At 38.5% G+C, this 25,824-nt stretch overlaps 1 protein-coding gene across 4 annotated transcripts in view; it reads right to left on the bottom strand.

Moving 5' to 3' along the window:
* dop (microtubule-associated serine/threonine (MAST) protein kinase dop) overlaps positions 1–25,824 on the bottom strand; it is a 1,057,607-nt gene that overhangs the window by 233,505 nt on the left and 798,278 nt on the right. The window contains exon 1 of one of the 4 annotated variants that reach the window (XM_083117699.1): positions 18,360–18,845. The exons of the other annotated variants lie outside the window; for them this stretch is intronic. Coding sequence (XP_082973825.1) covers positions 18,360–18,528 — 169 coding nt within the window. The 5' untranslated portion in view covers positions 18,529–18,845. Of the gene's footprint in view, positions 1–18,359; positions 18,846–25,824 lie in introns of those variants that run through there. 4 annotated transcript variants of the gene reach the window in all.

Genomic DNA, 25,824 nt, shown 5'->3' on the forward strand with positions numbered 1-25,824 from the left:
GAACATACTTCAATCGTAGAAATTGAGTCTAAATTTAGCTCGAGCAGGTTTCGAACTTAGCTTGGGACAACGAGCAAAAACAAATATGTTTCTGAGTTTGGCAACAACACTCCTACTATCTTTAACACAATAGAAATAAGGAAAAAAATAACTTTAATTCGAATTTTCCCCACTAAAATATGCCAAAAACGAAGAATTGAACATCATCATTGGGTTTAGTAAATTAGAACTAAACGAAATGAAAATAGACAAGCAATGCCTCAAATTAGGAACGGGGTTAAATAAATAAATAAATAAAGCAATGAAGAGGAATAAATTTATTTGTATTTTGCCTTTCAATTTTCAACTTTCTCTTGAAACTAATTTAGCACATGGGTATAAATTCTAATATTTTGACAACTTTCAATTTTTTAAAAACTATGCCTTGTATTTTAACACGAAAAATGCATTCAACAAATTCTCATTTTGATATACCGGACAACTGTACGTACAGAAACAGTCACACGTATACAAGCAAGCCACAGACGCCTGCAAGATGTGGCCTATCTGGTTGGCTCATTATGGTTACATGCACGTACGTATTCATTCACATATGCCTGCAGGGCTACTCATGTGTTGGGAGACTACGTCTGGAAATTTATTACAAGGATGACAAGTGGAAAGTGAAATATTGAGGTCGGAAACAAATGAACAACAGAATTCTCTACATGTCAAGATAATTCAAGAATACCCGTTCCCTTGAGGATACGAGGAAGATAACAGCTGTTACCCGTTTTGGACATGCAAGTCACAGATTTCACTCTCACGTTTAAGTACTCTTGAAAGTAGCCTAATGATAGTAATGAGTACCACTGAAAAGAGCAAGTTTCTAGTCGCGCTGGACCTCTGCCCTGCACCAGCAAAGATTTTTTTCCAAAATTACTCTCCTTTCGCTATGATATACCCAAATTCTGAAGAAGAAGGAAAAAAATACATCTACTCGAATCTGGATGGGGTTATCCCTGTTTCCTACCTCTCTAGCTTAAGGCTAGATTGGACCTGTGGCCCACGCCAGTGAAAAACCGTTATGATATTACAAAATTTGAAAAATTGCATATCCTTAGAATTACTTCTAGAGCATTCAAGTGTGGTTTGTTTAGGTGGTTGTCTATATATTGTCAATAGTTTCGTGGCTACCTAATTCTATTAAACTATTGAGAATATGTAGACAGTTGAAACGCAAACCACACGAAGATGCACGTGAATGATCTAGGAGTAATTCCAAGGGTGTGTAACTTTTTCAGATTTTGGAATATTAAAGCTGTCTTTTGATAGAAAAAAATTTGGAAATAGCTGCCCTGGGGTTGGCCAAATGTCCAGCAGAACCTTAATTTTGACGATGAGGATGAATGATGGATGATTTGGCAAACATATATCCATGGGTTACCCTGGATTCGACCTTTAGGGTCTGATTTCGTAACGCCTGAAGCTAACATCTCCACCACAGAGAACTGCAACTCTAAGAAACATTATGGGGGAATATGGTAATTCTGTCACAGCCAGATCAAGTTTGATGGTCTACTTTTGATTTAGAGACACACCTACATATTGTTCACTCTAGGGTCAGATAGGTTTATTGAGACTGGACCTACAGTGTGAAGTAGGGTCTAAACTACTGTGAAATGCGTTTCCACTGGGAATCAAACCCGGTATCTGTTGATTACAAGGCGTCAACTTTACCACTACGCCACCGCCTCATGACTGTTCACGCTTGCCATAAGTGGTAAAGCTGTCGCCTTGTAATGAAAGGGTTCCGGGTGGAGGTTCGTATCGCACTTCAATAATGGATGCCCACTGAGGCGGAAGCGACGCAACGGAAGAATCATTGAGAAAAAAAATATAAAATAATTTCTTTCTGTCGCTCGCAGTGGGAGCTCGCACTTCGCAAGCAAAGACGTTTGTTTCACGTTCTCCCTACCCAGTGGACGTACAGCTTACACTGTATGACCAGCAGTGGCGCAGGAACGGGGGGGGGGGCACAGGGGTACATTGTACCCCCCTAAATTTTTGAAGGGGTGTACTGTACTCCCCTAAATCCGTAAATCGAGTTGTACCCCCTGTACCCCCTTTGCTAATTTGACAGCAGACAGAAGGTGAAAGAACCTATTTTAAGTTCACACAATAAAAAAAAGTGTATATTGTTTATAACTTATATCCGTAAACATTATCTTTCTTACCACAGAAATTCAAACCATTCTAAGTTTATTCTACTACATTGTGGTTGCTACTAGTTAGTTCATTGACCTAAGTTATTGGAAACCTCTTTAAGGAGATGAAAATTGTTTAAAATGTGTGTGGAACGATGGAATCAGATTTGCTCTCAGACTATCACGCTGCAGACGAATGTTCCTTTGCGTAAGGGGGGAGGGTACACTTTTCTAAAGAAGTGGTCGCGTAGATTCGAAGGTAAGATACAAATCTTCATCAGAAGAGTATATGACAGTTCCCATTTTCTTTTGAATATTTAAAATGGAATTTTCCAAAACGAAATACTTACACGAACGAGACGAGACACTACAGACCAACTTGGGGGTACAATGTACTGATGTACCTCACCCATATTTTTCATAACTTTGTAAGAGGGTGTTCAGAAAACTATACTTAAACCTACTATATATTAAGATATTTTGAAAATAGAGTCCCGATTAGCCTATCTGAGCATGAAGTGAATCTAGAATAAGTTTTAAAAACTTCTGAGAGTAAACCGAAACAAAAATAAACAAACATAAACGAGAAGGACCTCGCCAAACAGGAGACGAGATGAGGATGTAACAATTATCGACTCATCGCATCGCGATATCATTCCTAGGTAAAATTAAATTTTTCTTAAGACATTTAAACAGCGTTCAATTTGCGATATTATCAGAGGAGCGGGGAGGGAATTATTTTTACCTATGCATTAGGTATACTTATAATTGGACATTAATTGCTTAAAATCTAATTTTGGTATCGAATGCAACACAAACACAACGCCATTTTAAGTTAAACCCTAAAGTCAATCTGTCAGAAAAGTGCATTAGTCAGATGAATGCACGAGATAAATTAAACTCACTGCAGGTTCTATTGGTAGATTTTGGATTGGATTCGCAAGGTCTTTGAGTGAGATGGGAATGCTTGATTGATTTGGTTTATTTTACTTCGCATTTCTGCCACTTTTGGCTAATCACAAAGATGACGATGGGTGATTATCTGATGAAATTGATGAACGGTCACATGCCCAACCTGGGACCTCTGGCGTCAAAGCGCGCTATGCTAACCCCTCCGCTACGGAGGCCGGCAAGGTGGGAATGTGTTTTGGATTTTCTTTGTAGATGCGAAAATCTCTAACTGTGACGCGCACATGCTTTTGCTTACATTAAAGTTTACCTTTTCACATAAACGAGAAATTGACATGCCACCCTAAAACACACGCATCCTATCTGCATTTAATACTACTCTATACGAAAAGAAACCTTGGGCGGTTCTTCATATTGTCCACCAAAGATTGAAACTGAAAAAAAACAAAACAAAAAAAAAACAACTTTTGAGCGTATGCCTTTCCTTGCTTCCTCTGACATATGAAGGATTTCGGTTTTGTATATGTAATGATAGTACTTTCAGTGCTTGAAGAGTGTCATTAGGTACACCTAATTATATAACAATTAAATGCTTTGCCAATGTTTCACAAATATTTCAAAGTTAGACTTCTTACGATTTGATCGGGAACTATCTCAACTGTTTTTTTCTCTTTTTAATACAACACCCTACAGATGTCTAAGTAAATACCAAATACATGGCTTCTAAAATACATTGGATGTGGTACACATCTGCCATAAATTGTTTAAAGATATTTTTATGCGTAGCTATGGGAATTTAAAATTAGAATGAACTGAAGTGGAACTCTATAAGTATGATATATTCAATAATGTGGGTGGGAGATGATTATTCCTGGTTGGGGTGGCTCAAAATCCTCCTCACCCCCTTTAATCTCAACCTGCATTAAAATGAATAGATGTATCTTTGTTCGCAAATTTCACATTTCGAACTCCTGATTTTCCGTTCAGTTAAATTCAAATAAGCCCAGAACGAAGTCCAGAGCTTTATATGTTTCAGAATTGTTAACTGGTTTTAAAATCTGTTTTAAAAAACATAAATTCTAAGAAAACAAAGAAAGAATAGTTATGCAAATTTTGCATTAAATAACAGGACATTCGTGTGTGCTGTCCTAAAATAGAATATTTCCCATGCCTTCACATTATACCTAAGTATCAAGGACGTATTGAGGAGGGAGTCCGGACACTTCCCCGAAAAACTTAGCCAAGAAGTAAAAGTAAATAATCAAAATATAATTGTTTAACATTTGCTATATAATCGATGATTATTTCCGCTGAACTTATGGAAGGCAAGGAATTTGGCTCATACGGCTTTGAAAGGTTCCAAAGATTTATGCACACAACTAATGATAATATCTATAAAATATTAATCAGAAACTTTACTTTTCGTTAATTGGATCTAACTTTTGTTTGATACTCACTAAATATTCAATTATTTTTCTATTTGACATTAAATTCCTTGCCAGGGCAGTTGTATTTACGCAAATCTTGGCGATCTTAACCACGTGCAAGCTAGATGCTGTTATATCTCTATTCTTTTACTATCTTTTACCTATTCACGTAATAACAACAATACAATATTAATTAATATTTTAATTTAAGTAAATATAATAATAATAATTACTATTATTGCAACACTTGGTTGGACACCCCGAAATGTATTTCTAGGTGCAGTAGTATGCGTGTTTATATATATGGGAGGCTGAATTTTGTACCCCTCCAAATGAAAAACGTTCTGCGCCACTGATGACCAGTCACGATTAGCCTATCTGACCATAAGTGGATTTTGAAACAAACTTTGCCATCGAGGAGGTCCTGATGTAATTCATGTCATGACAAATCTGAAAATAGGCAGCAACATGCTCTCCTGTTCAGTAGAAAGTGAATCACATAAGTATATCGGAAAATTACGGAATATTCTGCTATTATTAAGAATAAATTAGGTTATGGTGTCTCATTAAACACTCGAGGCGTTAATTGCACTATTATGATATGTAAACAAGACTGAATATTTAACAAAGAAAATCCATCGCAACTAATGCATTAAAATTATGAGTTTTCCACATTAGGCCATCATATTGAGTAAAATACAGATAATAACAATAATTACGACCATTCCTTTGGGCTTCTTCACGCGAGCTTCAAATTATCAATTCGTACATTAAAAGTAAATACGTGACAAGAAAACGTACCAGTAAAAGTTATTCCATTTCATTTAAATCAAGTTTGTGATAGCATTCTACAGTATGATGCTTGTGCACTACAAAGTGACCAACAGTACGTAATGGCACACTTAGCAATTTCCTTGTTTTATCAGTTTCAAGAAACCTTACATATTTCTACTAATATAAACGCTGAACTATGGACGAGTTTTGATAAATACAAGATAGCGATATTCTTGTTCGTCTATTTGTCATCTGAAAGTACTGTCGGAGTCGCTGTGGCTGGGAGAAACATTTCATGCAGACGGACCCGCATCATCTTAGGTTAGTACTGTAAGTTTTCAATACATACTAAACGAGCTCTCGAAACTTGAAAATGAGTGTGAAAATGTGAAATTTTTGAAAACGAGGAATAACTTTCATACACTTGCTCCAGTCTCCTCCTGTTACATTTTAGACAATATCGTAGTGGTGTTGTTTTTGTAATAAAAATAAATAAAATAATTATGTGAGTTCTCAGTATCCATTAGAGTAACGTTCCATTTTTCATGCGGTTCTAAAACAAAAGTAATAACATTAAAAACAACAAAAAACATTGTTGGTAATGCACTGATGTCTATTTTAAGACTTTCCGCGGCATTATTCAAAGGTTTACATAGTCATCGTAACTTTCATATTTTCATCCGAACCATTACTAAGCACTGTCGAGATAGAACTATGACACTTTTTCCCTACTTTTTCAATGTGTGAAACTCTGAACGCTGATGTGAAAAGTCGATGAAAATCAAATCAAATATAAATTTCATACTTTATTTTGCACTGACATTAATCCAAAATTATTTGAACAATACTGACAAAGGTAGCGCGTAATTTCAAAATATTGCAAAATTTTGGTCCAGGAAATCCGTGAAATTAATTCACACACACACACTCTCTCTACCTCTAAACTCGGGAAGAAATTATCGCCTCAATGTTATTTCAAAGTGTATGAAGTCTTCCTGATAGCAGCTTTAAATTCGACCTACGTAAAGGCTAGGAATGTGACAGGTGTTAAGAAGACTAATGGCATATATAGAGTACGCAAGGCAAACAGGATAGTTAACTAAGGAACAAGTTGACAATTATATGTAGCACGAGTTCTGTTCTCAATTCTCAAAATCCTGTATGTACTACTCAAGCAATTCATCCACAAAAACAAAGCGTGTCACAGGATTGTAATTGTTTATACAGTAAGGAATTAGCAAACGACGGTGATTAATCACTTGCCATAATGATGTTATGACCTTTACCTTTGAACACAGCTGTTATTTCTCATTAACATTCACAATGTACTTCATTTTCTATGAAAGGTTCAAGAAACTTGTTTTCCTCCTATTACTTGTGGTTCATGTTGCTACCTAAGAAGAATGCATTTTCTTCCTACCTTCACATACACAGATTCCGATCAGTATGGGTTGAATTTCTTTTCTCGAATTTCAAAAACAGAGTTCAAAGGTTGGGCAGGAGTGTCCCAAATTATTACTCCCTGTGTCCCATAATTATTGTCCGGTACACTTTTGTTTGTTGTCACAAAATACTTGTCCGATATTCAAACTGTGACATTTGTGTATACAGAAGAAGAAAATGAAACACGGGAATGAGTCATACAACGTTATTACTCAAGGATCAGTACAAATTGGCCGATCAAGTATCCAAAAGAACATAAATAAAAAGTTACCATTTTGGCATACCGGACTATAATTATGGGACAGAGGGAGTATTTTTTTTACCGGGACCCAATGGCACATTTATATTTAAAGAAGACCGATATTTTCACATTTTAGTCCTTTCAATCATAATGGAAATTAGTTTTGGTTGTTATTTTATTATGCGTTACACTGTAAAATATATTTAAAATGCGAGGTTTACAGGATTTATCCATTAGCCATTTTGGATGAGGTGGTAAATATCAAAATTGCCATCTATGATGATCAGGAATGTAGTATCAAATGCCCGCGGGGAACATTTATAGTTAAACCTTCTTTTGTGTGTATTAGATAAGAAATATTATATTGAAATCTTTGATTGATTGATTGATTGATTGATTTAGTTTATTTTACTTCGCGTTTTGTGCCTCTTGGCTAATCTGCGAAGATGGGGATGAGTGATGAAATTGATGAAATGGACATTCACAAACAACCAAGCCCGACCGGGATTCGAAACCGGGACCCTTGGCGTCGCATATTGAAATCTTCAATGCAGACATAAATGAATGAGGCATGCGACCTGATCAGAGAATGGAGTAGATCTTGCAAAATATGTACATAAATATGTAACAAAATCAGGGTTTCGGAGCCTCGCTGCGCAGCGGAGCGTGGTACGAGAGCACTCCGATCCGGAGCGGAGTGGTTCGACTTTTTATCTAACATTGCAGAAATACACAACTTTCATTGGAAATCACAACCAAAATATATGTATTTTCCCGTAAATCACTTCAAGTATATAGAATAGATTTAAAAGTGTAAAAATATGTAAAATATAGAAGTAATATCAGTGTTTTCTTAGTGCAGTTCGTTGATAATTTAGGTTTTTATAAATACGCTGGAATAAAATATGCAATTACATAAAAATGTTGTCAATACTTAGTCACACAAGAATACTTCTCACAAGAAGATTGGAAACTATATTAAAAACCTGAACCTACGGCTCAGATCGAGACTTGAGGGACAAGATAGCCTTTAATTTTTCAAGACTAATCAATCGCCGTGTCACCTTGAGAGAGACAGATTTTAATGTATGGACTGCACCTGTTCGCTTCTATTTGTGACTTTGCTCACTACGAGCCAAAAATAGTTGGAACTTTGGCATAAAATAGTCATTTGACACTGAAGAATTTAATAACCAGTTACGTAACTTGCCTGCGACGCATTTAACGTCATGTAAATCACCGGAACTCTTTTTTAAAACTCCAAATGTAGATTCAGGTAATGAATGGGCTCGAGTGAACACGCCGCTTGAATCTTCCCCCTTAGAGTATGCAAGTCTAAGTTCACTAGAAAGGTCATATATTGCAAGGTTTCGTTTAAAATCAACGAAGAGAGATGAATGGCACCGTACGAGAAAAATCAAATTTCAAGTCAATTTTATGTTAAGACAGGCCAACCGGAAACGGACCTATATTTTTAAGTGGAATTTAAACCAATGTGCAATGTGCCTCCACCGACTTGAACCAACGGCCCCTCGGTTACAAGGCGACATGCCATTGGGGAGGCTCGACACAGTACGAGAAAAATTATATTTTCCTTACATCTGCAAACCCAAGGATGGTAAGATGTTAAAATATTTCTTTGCATTAATAAACAATTTTATACCATACAAAACTTCAAAATCATTTGGGTGGCAAATAGTCCCCTTGCTAGATTTTTTGGTGACAAATAGACAGAATTTAGCTTATCTTACAATGTCGTTACCATGCGCGGATTCACGGGGAGGGTGATGGGTGCGATCGCCCCTCCCAAATGTCTAGACTAGGTTTTCGCATACAGTATATTTTATCTATACTTTATTTGTATCTAAATATTGTAAATGTAAGCTATCCTTTATTCTATCCGTGTAGAACATTATGGATTGTGTATTATGGTTATTTTGTAAATATTGTAATAACGAATGTCAATCATCATCAGCAGCATCATTATTATTTGTTCCTAATTCTCCATTGACAACATCTGGTAATAATCTAATTTCAAATCAAAATTAAATAAATAAATAACGACCCTAATGTTTTATGTATATTTATATATTTTCCTGGCTCAACAGGGCCACATGATTCTAGAGGAAAAAATCCTTATAAAAATAGTATTTTTATATCGTTAGGTTTATCACAACAATGAAAATATATAATAATGATGAAAGGAAGTAATAAACATCCTTTACTTATCTAGGATTCGAACCTAGTATTCCGATTTTCACCCTGTGAACGTTAATCCCTATTGAGCACGGAGTAGTGCCATATATTGTTTATGTAAAAAGTATGTAAATATTGGTCAGAATATACTTCCGCGGGAAAATCGACCCTCCCAAGTGTCATTCCACGATCCGCCACTGAGCGTTACCCAACATCACAGGAACATCACCGAGTGCAGCACAATCTCAAGTAGTTATTATATACGAATCCATGGGCCGAAATGGAACCTTACTGAAGTCAATGGTTTTTCGCTAGCAATTGGTAGTACACTGTCATCATGGACGTTAACCTTGTACAAAAGCATGAAGGTAAACAAACAAAAACATTGTTTTGGTTCTGTTAGATTCCTAAATATTCACCTTTCACTATGCCAGAGGCAAGTTCTTGCTTCTGCGGGGGGAGTCTTTACTGCTCTTATGTCTGTCTGAAAATATGTCCGTTATCACAAAATGGCAGCCACAGACTAACGTAGATATGATCAAATATCGCCCCCAGAGGAAGACCAAACGAGAACTTGAACTTGTCTGTTCTGTAGGGACTGGGCCTCGAATCAGTCTCTCTCAACAGGCACATAAATGCAGGGTTCTCCACAAGGAAAAAGCGATCAAAGTGCAACGAAAACTTGTTTGGTTCAAAAGTCCTTTCTTCCATGACACACATTCTGACCCGCCGGCCACAAAAAATGTCTGCCACTTTATTTTCCTGGACAAATAAGGAAGTGGTGGTCATCAGATAGTCAACAATGAGATTGACTGGACACTAAAAGCTTGGCTGTTGATACACTAAGCAAAGGATAAAGTTGGTCATGTTCAGGGTTAAAGAAGTTACTCCAAAAGTAAAGAGATACAAGTTACTGTAATCTTCCAAAAATAATTACCATTACAATGCACAAAAAGTACAATATAAAATATCCCTTAACTGGTCCATATATACACACTCTACACCTAGCGCACTAACATATGAAAGCCGACCTCCGTGACGGAATGGTTAGCACATCAGGCTACGACGCCAGGGGTTCTGGGTTCGAATCGCGGCTTGGGCAGGGTGTTTGCGAGTGTTTGTTACGTACTCAATAGGAACAAATAATGTAAATAGTTTGCCAAAGCGAAACAGAGCTGGCAGCACCAGGCGTGCAAGATTAAGAATTGACATATAAATAGGAATAAAACGAATGGGAAAGATGAAAAACAATAAAATCTACTATAAGAAGGTAAAGAAATATAAAATAAATAAATTAATATATATATTCGATAAATCAAATTAAAGAAGTCAAAGCACATACAAGTTTGTGTCTTTGAACAGATATTGAATCTGTCTGATTGATTTACCATTCTCATAGCGGAAATTTTGTTTACATCAGTGGCGGCGCGTTCCAGTCGACGCCCCACAGCACTTTTGGTTGCGCGTTTCACCGTAGCACCTACTTGGATGCGCGTGTCAGTCGTTTGGCACCAAGTATACACTCTGTTGTATCCAGTTAGTGTTGGCGCGTTCCAATCGCAGGCGCAAGGGAGGATATTAGTATAATTCCCAACGCATAAAGGAAAAAGCTGGAATAGGATAAAGGAATTCATTAAATCGTCAAAAACATAAATAAATGGAAATCGAGAGGAAAGTTCACAAAGAAGACAAGAAGGAAGTCCAGATCCAGAACGTCCATTAAGAAGGAAGTCCAGATCCAGAACATCCATTAAGAAGGAAGTCCAGATCCAGAACATCCATTAAGAAGGAAGTCCAGATCCAGAATGTCCATTAAGAAGGAAGTCCAGATCCAGAACGTCCATTAAGAAGGAAGTCCAGATCCAGATCCTCCATATTGAGAAGGAAGTCCAAATCCAGACCGTCCATTGAGAAGGAAGTCCAGATCCAGATCGTACCTTACGAGGGAAGTCCAGAGAGAAGAATATACAAATCAACAAAATAAATAATAAAAATCATATTGAAATGAAAATTGACTGTAAATAAGAATTATAGAAGAACTTATCATGTAAATATTCTGATTCCATGTATCCTGTGTTTAAATAGTATATTCGTTTAAACGTCTCCATTGGAAGGCATCCTCTCTGGTTTCGTTTTCTACAAAGAACCCTACCCTGATGATATGCTAGCTGAGGTTTAAGATTAAGATTTATCCACCTTGCACCAAATGGAGGTGGCATGTTCCTTCATCAATTACATCGTTATCTATCCTCATCGTCGCGATTAGTCAAAAGTAGAAGAAAAGCGACGGCAAATAACAAAAATCAAATTATTTATGTTGGGCCTCACATGAGATGACAGCAAGCTGGATCTATGAAACTAAGCCATCTTTATATCAGAATCAATTATTTTGTAATCACTTGACAGAAAAGCGAAGTAAAATAAAGCAAATTTTGTAACTGTTCATTTTCTTGTTACTATGTTAATAGATAGAAGCTTTGTCTTTATCTAGTTATAACGTAAAAGTACTTGTATTTTTCGTTGCTTCTTTGTCTCTTTAGGCTCATACGACGATTAGAATGAATGGCGATTGGATGAAATTGATGAAGGGACATTCCAGGACTCGAACCTGGCACCGGTCGTGGAAAGATAGTTCAGCACCAACACTCTCGGGCACCGAGGCGGCTGATGAAATAATAGTACAGTATAATATGTAACAACCTTTCTCATGATTTCTTCTTCTTTCGTGAGAAGTGTATGAAACTTGATACCTGAATTATACATTTTCACCTTTTACTATCTCTCATAAGCGATACAAAAGGTAAAAAAAGGTAAAGTGATCCCCTGTGCTTAGCACCACGCCATGAAGGCGTATAGGGGGTAACGCCCCACACTTTCTTGATCCGGTCATGAGTGGGGGTGATGTGATCAGCATCACGCACCTGGCTGCCTTTACCCCCCAGGGTTTCCCCCAGGTACCCATGTTATTCGACGCTGGGTGGGCGCCGGGGCCGCTTCCAACGTTAGAAAAGTTCCCGGATTTGAACCGGCCGGGGATCGAACCCGGGCCCTTGAGCATGGTAGTCAGACGCGTTACCGACTGAGCCACCGCGGCCACATAAGCGATACAAACTTTCATAGCCCTGAGTAATAATTCAGTGGGTCATTTTGGTTGCGACTAGTTTAACTTCTTGAAGCACATAAGTATTCATTTTGGAAAGTGCCCTTCATCTCGATGCAGTACATCGCAGATTATCATCAGTAGCCCTGACCAGGATTGGGGAGTATCAGTTAGTGGCCGATGGACTCGGGATCTTGTCAACGAAAGTGTTCGAGACCTCGGTGTACTCCTTTCATCAGCCTCGTCTAATCATCATCATCGTGGTCGCGATTATTCTAAAGGGGAATAATAGCGACGCAAAATTGAAATTGATGTTGATATAAAGATGGCTTAGTTTCATAGATACAGCTTGCTGTCATCTCATGGGAGGGTCATTGTAGATGTCTCCAGATTTCATTCTAATCAATTTGAATTGCTTATGCATCTTACCATGTTAATTCCTATTTGAGGATTGCAACCTAGGATTTCAATCCACGACCGCTGACATTGTGACTACCCTCCAAAAGAGGTTTTATTTCTAAAACTCCAGAGAAGCTTACAGAATATAATGGTAAAAATTCCATTGACCTGACCTACCGCAATTAAAGCTAACAAGTCAGCAATGGTACCCGTAACTACCTATGAAACAATTTCCCTTCGTTCTCACTTACGATGGTAAAGTAGACCTAATAGTCGCGGGATGCATGCTGTAAGAAAGCCAAATGAATCAATCAAACATGAAGAAATGTGTAGTACTGCAACACTAGAAATGCCATTCCAACCTGACAGCACATGCTGAGTTTAGAAATGATTAGTACAGACTAAATCAAACAATGGTTGGGTACTTGTCAGTATGTTAGAGGAAAAGTACAAGAGACAGAGGGAGAGATGATTTGAGGATCGCCTTATCTCAGTATGGAAGACGTGAGTTTCATTTGCCACAAACCTCAACAATCATCACGCTCCAGTGTTTGTGATACGCTACATACGTCATTGTGACGTCACGTGAAACTTTCCTCACAGCTGCTGAAGCAATATAAATCCATTGAAATTTCTCTGACCATAGCCACGAAGAATGGGGTTTCGCCCGAAGGTAACTTTCAATGGATGCATGCACGATCGTTACACTACCTAGAAGTAGGCTATAAGTCTCTGCAGCAATGAATTATAGCTGTCACAGATTAACAATGCTGGGTGGCATGTCTTTAGCGACTGTCCAAGATCTAAAAGGAAGAAACGTGACATTGTGCAATCGGAGAAGGAAAAGGGATGATCTCTCAAGTCAACTTTATCTCTAAACATGAGATAATTCTTTCTCCGAACAGGATAGTTTAGAAACTATGTTCTCAAATTTAAATACGTCGTAAAATATCCCAACGTTTCTTATTAGACGAAGAAAGGTGAGTGAGAGGCTGCCGTGTCCGACTGGAAGCGCAGTGCAAGATTTGTTTTTCTAAAACTTCTGAAATCACGATGTAAATGTACGAACAAATTTAAAAAAAACGGTCTAAGATGGCATAATGGCTAGCGCAACATACTACGAATTCAAGGTCGTCACCAGGAAGGAACAAACAGAGGCAAGTGCCCCTCCCTCAATGCCAAACTTTATATTCACAAGTATGGTTCTGAGGTTGATGACCAAAAAATTCTGGGGAAAAAAACAAACAATTTTTGGGTTTTTAAAACCATAAGGAAAACATTATATCAACGGTTTTGAAATCTGAAGGAAAAGTACATTTATGTCAGATATTCACTCCCGCCCATACACGATTCGATAAGTATGCAAAGTAGGATATGGATGTTGCACTGAGTTTGCCATTCTCATCAGAGTTAAGCAGGAGGGATAAAAATGTAATGAGAAGGGGATAAAGTACAGTTTCCACGAAGCATGAAGGAGTACAGCAATATCCATGCACTTATACGCTATATAAAACTGAGCGGTTATTATTTTTGCTTAGAAGGATATAAAGATGAAACAAACATACGCACAGAAAAACCTCTATGGTTTTATCGCATAAATTACACGATGTGCAATTCTAAATTTCTTGTGAGGTTGTCTTTTGCGTGAAGATTTGAATTAGCGACATTACCTATTCTTGCAGAGTTTCAGTTTTATCTCGCCTCTCTGCTGAAAGATGAAGAAGTGTAGAGCACAAGGGATATCTTTACCTTTGCTAAAATATCTTGTGTCAAAACAGATACAAATTTAACAAACTGAAATGAAAAGCATGAAAAGTATTAGGTGCTATTGCAAAACAAAGTACACGCTTGTACATTCCTTATTTCATGAACAGAATTTCCTTCCTTTAAAAATATTTCCCTTTACTTTAATCCGAGAACGACAGTGGTTTGATGAAAGAAATGCGGGACCAAACACAATGAAACACCATAACTTTTCCAGGATTCGAACATAGAACCAGTGGGGAATCCCCATTGAGTCTAGCATTCTGCATGCAAGTGCAATGTTTGTGTATAGTACAACGCTACGGAGAAAACACGAACGAGGTAGAATTTTGTCCTACATATCTACAATCAGGAGCAAACATCATAATCTTAATTTCCTAGAAATTTTCTGATGATGAAGTCCGCGCAAGAACACTATTACTATACAGAGATGTGTTTAATATAGTTAATTTTATATTCAAATGTGTGCAATACTCGCAGTCCTGCAACTACTATACTGTGGAAACTTGAGACATGAAAACTGAGATCACAGAGTTTAGATGATCTTATTCATCACTTACTTCTGATGATATATTGGAGCTATGGGTATTTGAGAATGTGCCTTCCTCTTTTTCATCTAATCAATTTTCATCCTAATTGTTGTGATTAGTGACGGAGCAGTGAGGCATATTTCTTCTAATCTCATCTGGAAATGCAAACTATATTTCCTCAGGTCTATGCATTGATAGCAGAATAAAATTTAAATGGAAACAGCGATGCGATTGAATTAAGTTGCGATCCTACGCGTTGAAGGTACCTTTCAGGTTTCGAAATTAGCGGTTGCAAAATTAGATTCTTTGCTTGGCACCTATCCTGTTCCCCCACGGGCTCCCAAAGAATGGCGACTACACAATCGCCATAGTTCAGACCGTGGGAAAACAGCTGGGAGCGATCTTGGAATCTGATGACGCAGAGACAAGCAAGTATTTGTTGTTTTCTGGTGACTGAGCAACGAGCAGCATCATTTAATATGTATTGGCCAATCAATGTGTGTGGCTGGGACAACAAATATGTAGGAACGCTGCCAAATATTTAGCGCGTAACGTTTGAATTGTTGTCCATTTTATGCACAGTAAGGCTAATCGGGAATGGGCCTGCAATTTAAAGTGGGATCCGAACCACTATGTGCCTACACCGGGTATCGAACCCGGGACCCCTTGATTACAAGGCGACGACGTTACCACTACGCCATCAGGAAGGAGGCCCTGCGTAACGTTTGAGAAAAATACCATCTCATATACATAAAATTACACATGCATGCATGTACATACAAGTATGTAGGCGATCGCAACCCTATTGAAAATTTACCAGCATTTCTATACAGGTTTAAGGAAATATATATCTAACCTAAGTGAAAATTTAAACTTATTCTTAGTTATTTGATTAATAAAGAGTACAGTATGTGTAAAGTGTCAATCTCCCGACAACATTACTAATAGTATGACTATTGAATGAATTGATAATTTCTTGTTTCCCTAGAAGATAGGGTTTGGAAAGAAGGAGGATAACCTAAAGACCATAGGCGGATTGAACAAAGTCCGTCGAGGTGACTTCCCTCTCCCTCCCCAGGACTATAGGTGTAAAGGATAATTCCCCCTGACATCTAAAATACAGTAATCACCCCCACAAGATGAATTCCTAAGTAACCACAAATTTACACAATGTTGTTATTGTTATAATAATAAACTGTTAAATGGATTTGAGAAAACATCATCATAAAACAGAGTACGATTCTAGAGATGCACCCAAAGCCCCTCAAAAATGAGCCCAAGTAATTTCTTTGGGTTATCTGTGGGTATACAATATGGCTGAAAGATCCAATGATATCACATGTAAGGGAGAAGCAAGTTTGTGGTTAAAATTTCTGCGTTCCTTTAGAAAATAGGAAATGAGATTTGTGAATACCAAGGGAAAGAAAGTTACTATGTAAATTCAGTTTTTGTTATGCTAATGGGAGATCAAACTTTCTAACATATCCTGCTGGTACTTCAACTTTAAATTTAGGTGCAGCTCATGATCGGCGAAGCAAATCAATCTCTCTTTTGCCTCCAAGTATATCATCAGATAAAATAGGAATTATACAAAACAGACGTCAGTGCAACTATAACAGACACCCACAAAGTGAGAGCAAGCGAATGTCCAGTCATCTGCACAACATCTCTGCCAGAACCAGCCACATGGCTATAGTCGAGGGTACAGGGCGAACCTTACTCCTTAGTGTATGCCTTCTTACTTCTACGTTCGTTTTGTTTGTTTATGTTTGTTTTATGTAATTTGACCATCACTCCAATGAGCTTATTATGGTCAAACACTTATGATCGGGAACAATGTTGAGAATGGGACAGGGTAAGAATGCATGATGCGCGTCAGCCACCATCATATGGCTACTATAATAATTTTGGAAATGCTCACAACGTGAACCGTTAACTTCAGCAGAACTTTTGCTGGCATGGTTGTCTTTTTGTGCAGATCTGTATTTTGCTATTAGAACCAATGTAAAGATTTGACTTCACATAACTCGAGATTTCCAAGTATCGAGTAAGCCCTATGCAAATGTTTTAACAATGTTTTTCTTTCCGCAACAATATTATTGGCGGTGGGCTATAAGAGCGCTTATCATTAAACGCGACAATAGAGATATGTTGTATTACAGTTATAACAAAGAGATAACGAAAAAAAATAATTATTGCGTTCTTTGTTCATTATCGGAAGAGACTGCTGATCAGAAAGGACATAAGAAAGTGGTTTGTGTGAAAAGTCAAAGGGTGCTTTGGAGCGTTTCTATAATAATTTATTTGTGATTGCGGACTATGACTCAGTGTTGACGTGTATAGCAAGAAGAAAATATGGAACGTTGGTTGGAAACGGTAGTCTGGGTTCGAAGAGAAAATCGGGAAATCAAATAATAAGGATCTGCTGGCGTTTCCTGCTACATGAAACTTCCAAAATTTAAGGGTTAAGGGGCTTGACAGACAACCTAGAGTTGCCGGTGTCGAGAAAAATTTCCACACAGTCATGTTCCAGTGTAGAATGTGTGCGCGGCTTTAGCTTGAGGAATAACATCATAATTGACGTATATTATTATCACTGTTTATTACTCACGTCTCGAACCTTGTGTTCATGAATTCGAATGGCCCACCGCCCCCCCCCTTTCAGATGGCGTAGTGGTAACGCCGCGCTTTGTAGTCAAGGGGACTCGGTTTCGATGTGGAGGCACATAGGGTATCGAACCCGGGCCACCATGATTACAAGGCGACGACATCAGGGAGGCCCCAAATTGCAAGATTGGAATGACTATTAATGTTATGGAATAATGTTAATGTAATAAAATTTACATAATTAATCGTCATTCTACTAATCGTTTGTTTTTAATTTTATTTTATGTACAGATAGGATCATTGGGACTGGACCTGCAGTTTAAAGCGGGATCGGAGCAACTATGTGCCTCCACTGGGTATCAAACCCGGGACCTCTACTAATAGTTTCCATTAAGTTTATTACGATTTTATTATGTGCAGCTGACAATGAGAACGTGTTAATGCTTTAAAATGGAAGTTAGTAGATACATGCTGAAAACTACAAATGCTACTTGCATTTGAAAACTACGAAAATTTAACATCAATCGTAGACCAAAGGGTTAAAATCATTTTAATTATAAACTTCTGCTCGGTGAGGTGATATTCAACGCATCCTCACCTACTTTATTGCAATGAGAGATACGCACATGTCAATATCCGGCACGTGTGTACATTTATTCAACAAGTAGTACTGCTGTTAACAAACGCACGACACACTCTTTTATGTTGATTACGATCCATTGTAAAACTTAACATTTTCCCAATAACCAGTACCAGAACCATTAAAGACATTTGTTTACTTACCTGTGCGAGAGCGAGGTTTTCCTTTCATCACATGGTCCGAGTCGGAGAAGCGCCGATGGTGCAAATGCGAGGCCATCAGCATACAAAACCGTGGTATATGTAAATCTTCTAAGAGCAGACGGGCCGGGCGTGACTCGCCCGATCTGAAACTTGCCCGCTCGCTGCTCATGGTGCTATTTTTTCGTCACATCATACTGCACTTACACCAGATGCATTGCTCATCGCCCCCCGAAGTTCATTCTTCCTACAGCTCGTGTCATTCACTGGCATTGTGGCATCGTCAACTAGACTTCCGAACTACAAGCGCACATCGAAGGCGTTTCGAACTGACCGCACGGGCGCGCCATGTTACTTAAACTCCATAAGCGCAATTTCAACTTTCAGAAAACGTGTTCACTACTTTGTTACACACTCCCAATTTACCAACAGCCCCCGAAATCAACACACAATGTTGTCATGGAAGACACTGCTCAGGCCCGCCACGCGTTCGACTGCGCTGGGGACGAGCAGAATGAGATATGCGACTGGGGTCGAGACTACTTCTGACGTAGCGTGCTGGCAGAGCCGCAGAGGAACATCACGCTTAGTGAATACAATGTTGCTGTGTACGTTACTTTGTAGACGAGTTTCCATTGGACACTGCTCGCAGTTGTTCCTCGAACAATCTGCCACAAGAAAAGAAACTTAGGTAACAGGAACTTTTGCAACACACTGGGGACTTTGTTACCTGTGCAGACCTCTTGCAAACGGAGTTCTCTTTTAAACTTACAGAACTAACGCGTCTCAGAGGTCGATGCACTTGTGGGCCAAATTTATTAATTTATTTTGAAAAGGAGGATTTATACGTTTCATACTTTTGCAATATACGCACGTCTCAATTTCAACTGACGAATTACTAGAAAATGCGAACTTTCCTGTTTCGCGCAAACGCACATTTGTAGTTTAACTGTCCCAGCTACTCTACTCCCTACATGTCATCATGGACTTCCGAAAGGGGGTCGCCCCCCACCTGGAAAATGAATGTCTGCCTAAAAAATATATGTTTCACACATAATTTCATTTCAGCCACAGTAATTTATGTTAATTATTATAAGGGCGTTGAAGGAACATAATAATTTCAGACAAGCAGTTCTTTAGGAGGCATCACTATTAAGGGGGAAAATATGCCTCCTTTGACCCCCCCCTTGGAAAAAAAATCCTGCGGAAGTCCGTGCATGTCATCGTGACCTAGCGGTCTTACTATTTTGCATCGCTTTTCTTACACTCTGGGCAATTAGCGACGATGAGGATTGATGGTGAATAGCTAAAACTGAAGAAGGGACACTCCATATGCGGCATATGTGTGTCACTGAGCAATTCGCCCAGATCCAGGCTGAGACTCGAACTCGTGACCTTCAGTATCGAGATCGTGAGTATACCAGTTAGCACGCTCGGTCACCGAGGCGACGAGATGCCCTTGTTCAGTTCCCGCTGGATGCAAAATAAGTGCTTCCCACCCCGATTAGCTTGTCTGTGCATAAAGTGGCTTTACAGACAAATACACTCCTCACAAAAAGTTTGGAATATTGTTATATTAGGCAATTGGTGATAGGCAAGATCTTGGAATTCAACAACACATGGTATCTGTCTGCTGGACGTCCTCGTGCTTTCGCCGACATATGCCACCCTGGCTATCTCTTATCGCCTAATCGTAGTCACCTTGTAATGAATGGGTTCCGGGTTCCGGTGAAGCCACTGGTTCGGATCCCACTTTGATCTGCAGGTTCAGTCCAGATTAGCTTTACTGTGCATCAAGTAGATTTAAAACACCAATCAATGAAACCCTATCGTCTAATATAACAGTATTCCAATCTTTTGTGCTTAATATTTGAAACCTTTTGTGAGGAGCGTATTACGTGTCTTTCATAAGTACTGAGTAAAATTACACATTTTAATTAATATTATTTTAATTAATTGACCACGTGTCACTCAACAAAAAGGGCAAACCTTGGCCACCTTGGTCCTCGAAGGGTTGTTCTGCCACGGAGTTTAATATAAAATATACCTTCCCTTCGGATATGTTCGCACAATACATGTTCTTCCATTTCCGTTTACAAGCAACAGTAAGATAACCACGCCATTCCGTATCCTTTCTAAAAGTTGCAGTTGCAGACAAGAAATTTCAAGTTCGATTTATTTGAGCACTGTAAACGCAATATGAAACTTTTGCCGCAGTGATTTCAGAAGTTATTGGGACGTTGCCCCTCTATAACCCTACCGTTGTTACAAGATCACGCAAAGTAACAGTTTTCATGGAAAAACTATTTCCCACAAGAAGAATCGTCCGCCTGCAAGGATTAAAACTTTTACAACTTTGTTGCACGATATGTAACTTTAGTGATTTCTATCTAGTGGAAAAGTAGCCGTCTGGCGGGGAAAGATTAATAACAATTGCAGGTTCTGAAAACTACAGTACTATCAGGAACGAAATTCTTGGTTGATGATGAAGTTGTGAGCAAAGACCAAAATACTGTACTCGAACATATCATTTCCACGCCAAATTCGTCTAGAAGTTTTGTCTTACGAATGTGTGCACCAGAAAGATTTACGTGGATCACAAAAAGAGAAAAATATATAGTAGTGCAGAAAGCAGAAGGGGAAAAATACTGTAATTAAACACTAAGGATAAAGTGTGTGATATGGCTAAGACTATCCCACCATTAATATCTGTACTTGAGTATAGCTTCATGATCCAGGGTCTCTTCGATGGCGTAGCGGTAACGCCGTCGCCTTGTAATCAAGGGGTCCCGGATTCTATACCCGGTGGAGATACATAAGTGGTTCGGATCCCACTTTAAACTGTAGGTCCAGTCCCGTTTAGCCTATCTGTGCATAAAGTAGGCTTGATACCATAACAATAGCTTCATGATCCAAATGCTGTGTATTGGAACCTTCACAATATTTTTTTCCAGTTACGAACAAGATTTGTGTGTTGTTTGTTTCTATTGCTATATTTTAATGAAACAATAAGGATTCTTAAATGGCTAAAACATGGCAATACATGCGAAATACATTTTCTCTATAAATGATTTCACATGTATATTTTCTGGAAACAACTTATATTTTTCATTGCGAAGAGCAACTCACTTTCGTTTACGGAGCAGAAACACAGGGCTGTAAGAAGAATACTATTACTGCAAGGAAACTGAATTGATGCTTTTTCAGTTTCTATGTTGTTTTTTTTAACGCAGATTGTTTCGATTTTGTTAACGAATGTGTATATATTTTCCACCTTTTTGTAATTGCAAAAATGTACTCTGTTTAATTATATTATTTGCGCGATAATTGATATTGCTGTTAGAAAAACATATATGAATAGAATCCTAGATGTAAAGCCGGCTTTAGACGAAAGCATTTCCTTTAACGTTTTAGCTAGCATAAATGCTACGCAAATGCTTCCAAAAATCTTATAACAGATAGTAGTTTACACGAAAGCATTTTATGGAACATTTCGGTTAACTGTTTCAATTAAAATGTACAATACATACAGCACGAAAGGCACGTCGAGTTACACCGTCAATGCTGTGTGCACGGTGTTTACAATTGAAAAAAGCTAAAATATTCTCCCATACGTGTTTAGTAAACTTTATAAAGTATGTATTTAATCAGCGCCATTCTTGTCTATCTAAAACCATTTAATACGAAACGTTATTCCTCTCGGTTGAATAGTTATAGTCGTTTAAAAGTGTGAAGTGATACGTTGTTTACATCTCAAGAGAACGCCATTACATTTGCACTCGTGACCATGAGGTTGCTTCTGTTTGGTTATGCTACGAAAAATGCTACGGAAATAGAGCCGGTTCTATCTTTGAGAAATGCCATGAGATATGCCATGGTATCTGAAATGCCATAACTTTTCTTAACATTTCTTCTTTAGCGTTTTGGTCATGGCATAAATGTTAAGAAAAATTCTAAGGAAAATGATTTCTTCTAAAGCGGGCTTAAAAATAAATATCTATTGACATAAAAGGTTGCTTGATTGGTAAATATAAAACTGAAACGAATTCATGTTAAGCTAATGCAAAATTATAAATTTACTGTTCTGCAGAGTTGAAACGAAGTTTCCCTCCCCCGGGGCGAAGATACAGCCTGAGGCATTCTTCCTCTCCCTCCTAGGAGGATATAAATACACACAAACCCCTCTCCAGAGTATCGTTTTGGTGCCCCCAAAACTCTGTGGCCGGGGCAAAATAACCGCCTGCCTCCCACGCTCTGGATTCGGATAGACACATGTTAATATTTACATTGTAAATGTGCCAGTGCATTACCACGGTACAGTTTGGTAAGAGAATTATGGTAATACTAAGGTCGATACAACCCTTCAAAATTTAGAACTTCCCATGGTATCTGATGTATGTAGCTTATACGTGACTGTTAGTATTATATTAGTTTTCAGGTTTTGTTTTAAGTTCACTTTATGCACGGATACGTCAATTGAGACTGGATCTACGACGCCAGGGGTTCCTGGTTTAAATCCCGGTTAAGACATGGATGTTTGTGTTTGTCCTCAATGAGAAAATGAGCAAGACGAAAATTAGTGAAAAACTGATACATGTGAAAACAGAGAAAAATAATGATGGTGGAAACTACCGCTTGATGTGTTTCCTTTAAATAAAAACAAAGAGGGTTTAGCAGAGCGCACTACGACGTCAGGGTGTCGCATTCGAATCCCGGTCTGAGCATTGGTGTTATTTGTGATTGTCCCATCATCTATTTCATCATATCATCTGTTACTTGCTTGGTCCACCCACACTTTACCTCCGCATTCAAGGTTCGGTGCACTTCCAACTCGGCTCTGATTTGTCTAGGGGTATCTTTCTTTGTACGACGATACATGTGGGTTGCAACACGTCTACATAATTATATCATTAACTACAAATAGCAAGAGACAACGGATAACATTTGCGAAACTTTACTGTTGTAGAGGATAAATTATCATGTCCAGCAACTGTGAAATTAAAAACAGAAATTTTGGGTATTTTCTAAAGATTAATTAACGTAATTTTTAAATATACACAAGTAGTATCCGAACGTTCCTTTCTCTAATTATCGGGCCAAAACTTTAATTTTTGTGATGTTGTAAATCTCTAATGTTTGTACCTGGATGCTTTGCATTTCATGCATTATATCGGAAGTACGCTTGTGACAAGGTAGACTCGCGTTTCTCCAAGAAACGTCTTAATAGGTGCGAGATCACCCGACGTGTACATTACACAACACTCCACGGTGACAAGGCACTAGGCTGGTTGGCGCACCGTAATTGCTTCCAAATAACATCCAGAACAAACCACCCTTTTACCTGAATATTGGACACCTAGCCACTAGCCTGCCCGGCAATCCAATCTCTTACAGCATCCGTTGCGGGAGATCTGTCCTCCGATCCGATCTGACCGAAGCAAAACAGCCTCTCCCTTCCAAGTCACAGTTCCAACAGCTTATATAAAAAAAAGAAGAACTTTTTCGAGCAGGCCTCACCTCCAGGAAATAAAAAAACTCGGGGCAATCCCCGGCACCTATTGACCTGTTAGGTGAGATGAGTCAAGGCAATAGCTTATAAAACCTTTTTCTGCTTCCCCAAAAATAGGCAATAGTTAGGCTGGAGAGTTCAATGAACTAACCGACTCTTAAGTGTGCACTGGTAATGATTAGGCTGATGAACAACTGACTAGGAAGTGTTGTTGCCTGCCGGCCTCCCCCAGTCTCATCTGGGAGTTTATACACCTTTGGTTGGCGCCTCAAAAGTTTTGATTTTTAACAGCTAAAAACGCTCGCCTTTGCCTGAACATTCGAGACACGAAGAAAGAGCAGAGTGCTACATGGTTTCTATACAGGTAATATATGAACCTAAAAATACATAATAAATTAAGATACACTAATCACACATGCATATTTTATACACGTAATTAACTAATTAATTAACATATTAATAAATATTTCAATAAGGAAAGAAACACTTGTTACCCTGACACGGGGAACACATCACTCATTCTCATCTTCGCGATTAGCCCAAAGTGACAGAATATCGAAGCAAAATAAACCAAGTCAAATCAAAGAGATATCAAAGTTTAGACCTAGAACGTGACAGGCTTCCTCATTCACGAGGCAAGCAAGACAGTGTCGCAAAATCTGCTATTAATAATATTATCTCTTATTCATTATTGTCATTCATTCTATCAATAATACCATTTTCTATGAATTGGTATTCGATAAATGATAGTAATTGGTTGTGAGTTTTGTGATTGAGATTTCAATTTTTCTAAGAGGAAGGGGGGAAATCGGATGAAAAAGGAACATTTCGCGTCTTGTAAAGGGAAATCATAATCTCATGTTGTGGCAACACTGTCGGAAGTGACGTTGATCAGAACTCGCATGTAAAAAAAAATGTAAAATACTAAATTCAGGTAACATTTTTTTATTTTCCTTTTTCTTATATTCCACGCCAGTTGAAGTTGTTCACTCTGTATTGCACCGCTCTACTAAGGCCCATGGAGTAGGTCATCACAAATTTTCGATTCCAGACACAGTGGATGGGAGTGATCGTCACCACGCTCAGGGCACTTTGGGACATAAATATTTCCTTCAGGTATCCCAGAGACGCTCGGATAGGGACATTGGCAGATAAATTCCTACTTGAGATGGCCCACTCTGGGAATCGAACTCGATTCCCTCGAGTGGAAACCAAACGTCTTACGGACTTTCCCATTAGTAGAATTTTGCAAGAGGCACAATTATTAACCAACTGGAAGGCACGTTGTTCACATTTGAACAGAATTTCTGGAATTTGGATGATGAAAATCTTGAGACATTTGCTCAAGACGTCATACGTGTTTGTTCTCATACATCGTGCTTAGTGGATGCATTGCTTACTTTAATCATGGTAATGCACGAGTTTGCAGGTGTTGCTGAAATGTGTTTTCTAAGAGATAAATGTACGTGATGCGCAGAGGATATTGGGAAATGTTTTTCTTCCGTGCATGTTTGCACAATTGTTAACGAAGTCTGCACAAAGAACACGACAGTGGCAGTGTTTTTTTTTTTTTTTGCATGCAATCTTAAATGGACAACTACCTTATTAACATCGAAACGTTTGACATGGTTCAACTGAAATTTCCTAATAAAAACAAACAAACCTCTTGCCGGAAACAGTCCTGTCAAACGGCTTGTCTTGGTTTGGTGTTTCGTTTGAGTTGGTGTTTTAAGTCCACTTTATGCACAGTAAGGCTAATCGGGACGCCGGTTTAAAGTGGGATCCGAACCACTGTGCCATGTGCCTGCACCGGGTATCGAACCCGGGACACCTTGATTACAAAGCAACGACGCTACAATCGGCTTGTCGTTGGGTGTCCAATTGTCCCCTGCTTTCTTGCGTGAGAGACCAGGGTCTGTTACCATTGCTTTCAAGCATATCCCCTATTGTCCTCACGAT

This window comes from Lepisma saccharinum, chromosome 2 (genome assembly GCF_977018435.1).
Source record: "Lepisma saccharinum chromosome 2, izLepSacc3.1, whole genome shotgun sequence".
Classification (NCBI taxonomy): Eukaryota; Metazoa; Arthropoda; class Insecta; order Zygentoma; family Lepismatidae; genus Lepisma; species Lepisma saccharinum.